The following is an 8,776-nucleotide window of genomic DNA, read 5'->3' on the forward strand; positions in this document are numbered from 1 at the left end:
AAAAATCGTATGTGTGAACAGTATTTTTTCAAATATACAGAAAAATCACTATGTTTTCTAAATTATAAAAATTCTTCACTCACAACATCTTATATCACTCTTCAAATTATAAAAACACTTTTTCACATAATATTGGGAGTTGGATGAGAATGCTCTAATTTCAATAAATCTGAGACAAATTTATTTACATATATATATTTATATATAACAAAATAGTAAAAAAAAACACAATTTTTGTTGAAAATTTATTCCTAACCCTCCAACAAAATTCCAACTGTAAAAAAAATTATACATTTATCAATTTTTTTTATTTTTGTTGAAAAACATTGTTAATAAGTATTTGTGTTATCAATAGAATTTTATATATATATATATATATATATATATATATGTGTGTGTGTATATAGATAATTTTATATAAATTGAATGTGACTCAATGGTAGAGTATTTACTATACTAGTGAGAGGTAGGGGTTCAAACCTCACTATCACCAATTTATACGGGAGATATGAGGGATAACCCTGGCTTGCTAGGGTTCGAGTCTTTATCTCACCCGGTTTTACCGGCTCATCGTTTTCATGCCATTTGGCGGGCGTGGGGTCGAGTTTTATCATAGGATCCCATAATAGGTGGACCGATAGGGGCTCCGTCTGTCCTGACTCGTGGCCGGCTCGGGCTATCTTTAGCTAATCGAGGTCGCGTACGGAGTACCCAGCGTTACTTAGTTGGCCGTTAAAAAACATAGAATTATATTTTTTGTTGGAAATTGTGGCTAATTGGAAAAATAAATGAATGAAAAAGTAATATATAAATTAACCCTCACTTCAAAAACAATAGCTTCGCCCGATGCCCCATTTCTTCTGCTACGAAGATGCAAGACATCTCCACCTACCATCATTAGTGAATATGGACACTCGTCGTTCAAGTCGACTTACACCTAATGCATGTACTATTATGATTTTCATGACTAGATCCGGCATTACAAACCACATCCATTGGAAGGTTATCCATCTAACATGTTGGTGCATAGATGCTCAAATAACTTATGGTATAGTTTAATAATGATAAACATTAGGTTATGTTAGTTAAATCAAGGGAAAATTTCTGAAATGTCCCGGCGGTTTTAGAGAGAGCTTCCAAATAGATCTTACATAATTCAAATTCTGTCAAGTAACTATGTAAGAAGTTTGAGACGACATGAATCTAAACTCGTCGCATCTTCGCCATGTTAGTTTAAAACATGTTGCCTCCCTGCCAAATTAGCTCAAAAAATTCTACCTTATCTTTACTAAAAATAGGGATTCTAAACGAATTTTAAAAATATTTGAATATTTTTAATTTTACTGGTTTTTAAGTTCTTGTATATAGGATTTTGGATAATAATGTGATTAAGAAAGAGTCATGCATACAATCAAAATCATTTATGTGTACCTTGTTTGAATATATATATTTTTTTAAATAACAAGATATATTAAATTTAATTTTTAAGCTAACATGGCGGGGAGGCGTCGAGTTTTGAGCTAATAACTTAGTGGATAAGAATCGTGCAATTCAGAAATCTCACGATCACTCCTACAATCGGACCTACCACTTGACATATATATAAATAAAAAACAATTGAGTGTTTGAACAACAACGGGTCAACTACACATTCATAAGAAAACTAAAATGATTTATAAATTTCCAAAATGAACGGAATCAAATTGAAAACAAGCCAAGAAAAGGGTGATCCACACAAATGGAGGAAGAGCATGACCGACTATGAGGTAGGGCCGGGTGGTCAACCGACCCGAACTGACACTCCAATAGGCCCGATTTTTTTAAAATTATAAATATGTATTCGTAACGTTTAAATTAAAATATTCAATTAATTTAAGGCTTAAATTTTTTTTATTTTCGGCTTAATTTTTTTTCTCGATTATTGATTATTGAAGATAAACATAAAAGAGACAAAAGTCAACTCATTTATGTGAGAGAAGATAGTTCTAATATGATTATGCATTGGTCTCTCTCCCATATGGCCGTCATAATAAAAACCAAATCAATGGTCTTGATTTTTCATTTTCAAGCTCTTTTAAACATGGTCAAACTTGGTTTTTGGACTTGGACATATGACAACGGACATTGTTGTGAAATACTAATACGAGGGTTAGCCTGTCCTATCGTGCATCGTCTGTGGAATACAACAAGTAATACAAACCAGTCGTACTAGCACTAGGCAAAATTTGCTTCCTCCCCTTTTAATTATTTTCATATTTTAAAGGATTGCAAGTTCTAAAGCACTTTTCATATCAAGAGAGATCGTATGACTCTGCATCTGTGAACATATAATATATCAAGAAAAATAACGATCTTCGTAATTTTCTCTTACACTCTTTTTAATTATCCAACAATTACTATCATCTGGCATGTTTATTATTCTTTTTTTAAACGACAATTTTCTTTTAATTTTTGTCATTCGTGAGACTTGAACTCAACACTTTCCAAGCCCTACTAACTCAAAGTATTTAAAACGTACTTTGTTTTTTCAATGGCCCACCGGTATAATTTATTTTAACAACTTATATAGTAACCATACTTCTATTGTTAATGATTAAAAAAATTGTGTAAATGGTTATTAAACAATGAAACTAATGGCGCTGGTGGACTCGACACAAAAAGACAAAGTACTTAAGACCATCAACTCAACTCTGATTGCTCCGATGCTTAAATGGTTAAACGCTCAAAGTCATCTATTCTTATTGGACGTCAATAGTGACTCTCAAATGTTTGTGCTTATTTGAACACACGGATCAAGGTCCACGGTAGCACGTGGTTGAGCGAGGGAATACCTATTGTCCAACAAGTGAAGCCCTCACTCACCCAAAAAGTGCAATGAAGGAAAGAAGTGGAACGCCATACCAATTTGAGCCTCTAAGCAATCCACAAAAGGCTGAATCAGTTCCCCGATACTCTTCCATGCTGCCAATAGGGAGCATGATCATAGGTTAACCAATACTCGCAAGCTTTCACATACCTTGAGTTCATACACCCTCAAGTGATCGTGTTTAGATGTCTTAGTGTCGCAAATCTTTTATGAAATTTTGATTTATTTTTTATCTAACGACCGAATTCGCGTTGACTTACGTCTCAACACCTGGGCTTACCGATCGTTTAATTCCAATAAGGTAACGATTTTTAATCGAGACCGACGAAATCCGCATTTAAAACATAAAAGTATAAAATATACATTTCTCTAAACACATGGATTAAATTCTTTCCTTTATTCACACCTAAACACATTAAAATTAAAATTTAACCCGAGTTCTCATTCATTCATGTCTTTTACATCACCAAAAAGTACAAAATCCAAACTTAATCACTAATCAAGTAATCAGTCAGTCAGTCAGTCAGTCCGTCTGTCTGTCTGTCTGTCATCCTTCATTCACTAACGGACACGTCACGCTAACCTTCTCCTTACAAATCCCATTTCATTTCATTTCCCCATTAATTTCACCGTTGAACCTATTTCTTCTTCTTCTTCTTCTTATTATTATTATTATTACCAAAACGATGTCGTTACGACGATCATTCCTATCACGCCGAATCACCAGCAGATCCATATCACTCAAGGACTTCTTCATATCCTCATCTTCAGATACTACTCTACAGATCAATTCACATGACGTGTACCGGAACGATAACGACAACGACGTATTATCCGAACAAGACTCGTGGTCTAATATCTTGCCGGACCTAATCGGAGAGATTATTAAGCGAGTGGAAGCTAGTGAAGACGGCCGGCCCTTTCGCCGGAGTGTGGTGGCCTGTGGATGCGTCTGCAAGAAGTGGAGAGAGGTTGTTAAGGACTTTGTTAAACCGCCGGTTCACGCCGGGAATATTACGTTCCCGTCCTGTCTTAAGCAGGTAGTATATTCTAATTCATTAGGTTTTGGTGGATTTGTGATTTATTATTTATTTTATGAGTTTTGTAATTAGGTGCTGGAAATTGGGGATTGTGGAGTTGAATTTGTTCTAATTGATTTTGATTAGTGTTTTTAGTGTAATTGTAGCTGATTGCTAAGTAAGTACTAGAGATTAGGGGTGTGCGTGGTGCGGTTTTTGGTTAAAACCGAACCGAAAACCAAACTTAGGTTTTTGGAGTATTTGAGGCCGTTTGGTTTCGGTTTTCATTTTGGTTTAGGTTTTTGTCATTTGATCTTGAATATTTTAGGTCAAAAAAAAATTTTCAAAAATTAATCTAGGTATAAATAATTTTGTTAATTGTAACATAATAGACTATTAAACATTTTACCAAAGATATTTGAGTTACATGTTTATTAAATTTTTATAAATTACTTAATATAAAATATAAAAAACAAAAAATTAGGATTTCGGTTCGGTTTTTTCGGTTTTTATTTTATGCAAAATCAAAACCGAACTGTTAGTTTGGTTTTTACAAACACATATAACCAAACCATCAGTTTTTGTTTCAGTTTATGTTTCAGTTCGGTTTTTTCGGTTCCGGATTGGTTTTTCAGTTTCTTGCACACCACTACTAGAGATTGAGGATTATGAAGTAAAAGTTTTCAAATTGTAGACATGCGTATATCTCGGTATCTGTGTTGACTGGACCGGGATTTCTATGGTCTGCTGGTCTGTTTTTGGTTTCTGCAAGTTGATTGTAGTTAATATTTACATTTTTCAGTAACTATGTAGTAACTTCTAGATGATTGAAGATGTATAACTGGAAGTGGTGTATTGTGTGTAGACTGATAAAATTGTTGGGCTGGATGATCAGTCACTTTAGGTGAATGATTATGTTTAAGGTGGTGTAGTAGTTAATTGTCTAACAAGTTGTATGGTTTTGTTGCAGCCTGGTCCACGGGATGCTCCACTTCAGTGCCTTATAAAGAGAAACAAGAACAATATGTTTTGTCTTTATCTTGCTGCTAGCTCATGTGAGTATAAAGCTTGCTTAAATCTCTTTTGTGGTTGATATTTGTAGAAACTAGAATTTGCTAGATACATATATGTTTGCTTTCGGTCATATAAATCATAAGCACAAATTCTATTTTTGGCAGCATTTACAGAGAAGGGTAAGTTTCTCTTGGCAGCACGTAGATACAGACACGGTGCTCATACAGAATACATAATATCACTTGACCCAAATGATCTATCTCAAGGAAGCAATGCTTATGTCGGTAAATTGAGGTAAGATATTTATAAAATTTTCTTTGTGGGTAAATAAAAACATCTTACTTATGATCAGTTATTTTATTAAAACTTTTCTTGTTTAAATCTACAGCTCGGATTTTCTCGGCACCAAGTTCACAATATATGACAGCCAGCCGCCACACGATGGTGCAAAACATTCAAGCAGCAGGCGTGGGCGGCGGTTCACAAGCAAGCAAATTAGCCCACAAGTGCCAGCTGGCAATTTTGAAATTGGAGAAGTATCCTACAAGTTCAACCTTTTGAAATCTAGAGGTCCAAGAAGAATGATATCTTCTTTAAGGTACCCTGTGCCAGATGAATCTCAAGAAACGGAACCGAAGTTGACAAAGTCAAAATCGGTTGCTGGTGCTCAAACTGTATTGAGAAATAAAGCGCCTAGGTGGCATGAGCGCTTGCAATGTTGGTGCTTGAATTTTCATGGGCGGGTGACGGTGGCATCAGTTAAGAATTTTCAGTTGGTGGCAACAATGGACCCGAGTCAGCCCGGTGGGAAAGGTGATGGTGAAACTGTGTTGCTTCAGTTTGGAAAGGTTGGTGATGATATGTTTACAATGGATTACAGGCAGCCGTTGTCGGCTTTTAACGCGTTTGCTATTTGCTTGACGAGTTTTGGAACAAAGCTTGCGTGCGAATAGTGGGATGGTTACAATTGTTGTTTGTTATAATGTGCGTGTTGACGGGTGTATGTGCTGCGTTTTTAGAAACTTCTTTGCCTTGTTCTTTAAACTGTGTTTTGATTTTTAGGATGTATGTGATGTATATATGCATGACTGAACATTAATTCTAGTGAGACTCTTTTCTTGTGGGTTTGTAATTGTTGATTAAAGCATGAATGTTTGTTTCGTTACTCTGTGACAACTTGTAATGGTTAAAGGGATGAATGTACAGTTGCTGCTTGCTTTTTATACATCTGGTGATTATGCATAATGTTAAGATATAAGAAAAAGAAACGTGAAAACATGTTTTAGGAAAGATCATATAACACATCTCGGTAAACACAAGCACTACGTACAGATGTCTATATTGTTTTTGTTTCTATGGTTCTTGTGGAGTTGTGGGTTTGAAAGTGTTGGTTAAAGCACATATATGTTTTGTTCTCATGATTGATAACTTGAGACATCAGTTGATACCTGCGAATTGGGATCAATAGTAAATCATTTTGTGATTACAGATTCATGCCTCGGTTGATACTTGTGATAAATACAATCAGTTTGTGATCAATATAAATCGAACATAGGAAGAAAGGCGTGTTGGTTACATGAAAGTGTTTCACATGTTCACGAGTGACAATTAATGATTAAACTCACCAAAGGGTCACAAACATAACAAATTGTAGGTAATGGCAATACAAAATTAGTTTTGGCAGACATGACCATTAATGATCAAACTCACCGAAGGGTCACAAACATAACGAATTGTAGGTAATGCGAATACAAAATTAGTTTTGGTAGGCATGACTATTAATGATCAAACTCACCGAAGGGTCACAAACATAACCAATTGTAGGTAATGCTAATACAAAATTAGTTTTGGTAGACATAACCAAGCGTGCGTGGTACTAATGACATAATAGATATTAAAGAATCAACTTATATGGTTAACCAAAACAACCTAATGTGTCGTATTTAGAACGTCGTTTACTTAAAAATTGTGGCTCCGCATCGACCCGGTACTTTTGCAATCAAGTGAATTGTGGCTCCGCATCGACCCGGTACTTTTGCAATCAAGTGGGCAAGATAAACCGCAGGCAAGGCAAACACTATATCCTAAGAGGAACCGACCCTATCTTAAGTGTCAACACTGCAACACATTTGACAGTTCTTATGCACAATCCAACACCAAAAGTTAACATAGACATAATGATGGTATTAAGCATTTATGATAAAAACATCAGAGCATCTTAAGACTTGTCAACACCCAAACATAAAATCCACAATAACAGAATCCATGTTCATAAAAGAAGTGGTCATATCAAAGTAAACAAAAGGTTTTGTGCACCCCCACTCCTTTATTTTCTTCCATTTTTAATTAAAAGGGACCTTCATAGAGCTGCCAGCTGTTACTGTTCTATTTCTTACCCCTGAGTTTCACACCAAGGGCCCGTTCCAGTTTCGTGATAATTTGTTGATTTGGTATAGCCTTCCCAGATTCATACTCCTGTATGATCTGAGGCTTCTCGTTAATCAACTGCAACAATAAGATTAACATTAATTTCTTCGATTAATAATCATAACTCATAAGCCTATATGGGATTTTTAAAAAGTGGATACACTAACCTGAGCAAGTTGAGCTTGAGTAAGCTTCTTCTCAGTACGACCCTGAATGATCGCTTTCTTCAATTCAGTTGGCACCTTGTCATCTGTTATAAACGAATATCTTTTATGAATGAGGGTAATATAGTAAAATACATTGATGATCATTTCTCATCTTTCTTTATTGATGAACTAGAACTTCCAAAATTCAATGTAAGAAGATTGAAAAAGGATATATCAACAAACATGTAGCATACGTATTTAGAGTGATTTTTCAACCTTCTACCAGGTCAGCAAATTGAAACAATAGACAAACATCATGACGATGATGGTCACACAATAGGAATGCAAATTACATTACACGGCAATCTATTTCTTCTTTATAATAAAAAAAATCAAAGTTTATCATGGTAACTAGATATATCCAAGAAGGATTAAGAAAGACTCACGAGAGAGATTTTCAGTTTCTTCATCAAGTTTTCTAGTGTTGAGAGAAGTACTGCTGGACGCAGCCTTGTTTGAACCCGCAGCAGCTGCAAACATAACATAAAGATCATGATTGAGAAATTATAATACCATACACGTCTAAACACACAAATCAGTCTGCATAAGCAACAAATGTATCCCAGTTTCAAGATTTTGGTCAGCACACAATGCACAGAAACACCTCAATAAACAGTATAAAACAAAAAAAGCAAACGAAGTTAACCGTTACAAGCAATTGTTAGCAGGTCTCAGTTAACTAATCGCTTGTTTTCATCATGCCTAATTTCCCGTGAACTTTCATGAGCTTCGATGATACATATGTCATCTATGCACAGTTCAAATTTTAAAAGCCGAACTATTGTAGCAAATTGTGTTACTAAACAAATATCATATAAATAAATATACATATACTCATATACTAGCTGAAACCTAAACCCCTAAATTAGGTCAAGAGAACCAAACAGATACAAATTAACATGTATGTAAACCAGTAAATAAGCAACAATAAATCGAAAAATAAGTGAAGACCAAAACCCTAGGTCAATAAAAAGCAAGTCCTAAATATATATATGATTAGTTCGAAATAATTTAATTCGTGGATGATGAAAAAAAAAGGTTGGAATAGAATATAAGGTACCTTTTTTAACAGTCTCGATCTCAGCACCGGCGCGACGGGCGGCGTTGACGGCTTTCTCGTCCTTACGAGCAGCGGAGGTCGGAGCTTTCTTACGGATCACCACCGGCTCCCAGTCCTGTGCGATGTGGCCTGACATCTTTCTTTCTTTCTTCTCCGGTTACGGAATAATAATAATAATAATAAT

At 35.2% G+C, this 8,776-nt stretch overlaps 2 protein-coding genes across 2 annotated transcripts; one reads left to right on the forward strand and one right to left on the reverse strand.

The window, feature by feature from the left end:
* The first annotated feature begins 3,427 nt into the window (after nucleotides 1-3,427).
* LOC143587610 (tubby-like F-box protein 7) lies at nucleotides 3,428-6,059 on the forward strand. Its single transcript, XM_077068860.1, has 4 exons — nucleotides 3,428-3,906; nucleotides 4,856-4,940; nucleotides 5,064-5,193; nucleotides 5,288-6,059. The coding sequence occupies exons 1-4, from the start codon at nucleotides 3,553-3,555 to the stop codon at nucleotides 5,850-5,852; spliced, it is 1,134 nt and encodes a 377-aa protein (XP_076924975.1). The 5' UTR covers nucleotides 3,428-3,552; the 3' UTR covers nucleotides 5,853-6,059.
* A 1,021-nt stretch (nucleotides 6,060-7,080) lies between these two features.
* On the reverse strand, nucleotides 7,081-8,776 carry LOC143585625 (multiprotein-bridging factor 1b-like). Its single transcript, XM_077067384.1, has 4 exons — nucleotides 8,593-8,776; nucleotides 7,919-8,002; nucleotides 7,494-7,576; nucleotides 7,081-7,404 (listed from the first exon to the last, which is right to left on the reverse strand). Exons 1-4 carry the CDS (start codon nucleotides 8,726-8,728, stop codon nucleotides 7,285-7,287), a joined length of 423 nt encoding a protein of 140 aa, XP_076923499.1. The 5' UTR covers nucleotides 8,729-8,776; the 3' UTR covers nucleotides 7,081-7,284.

Source organism: Bidens hawaiensis, unplaced genomic scaffold (genome assembly GCF_021521415.1).
Source record: "Bidens hawaiensis isolate Kalapana, Puna unplaced genomic scaffold, B.hawaiensis_p1.1 tig00001575_1, whole genome shotgun sequence".
NCBI classification, from domain to species: domain Eukaryota; kingdom Viridiplantae; phylum Streptophyta; class Magnoliopsida; order Asterales; family Asteraceae; genus Bidens; species Bidens hawaiensis.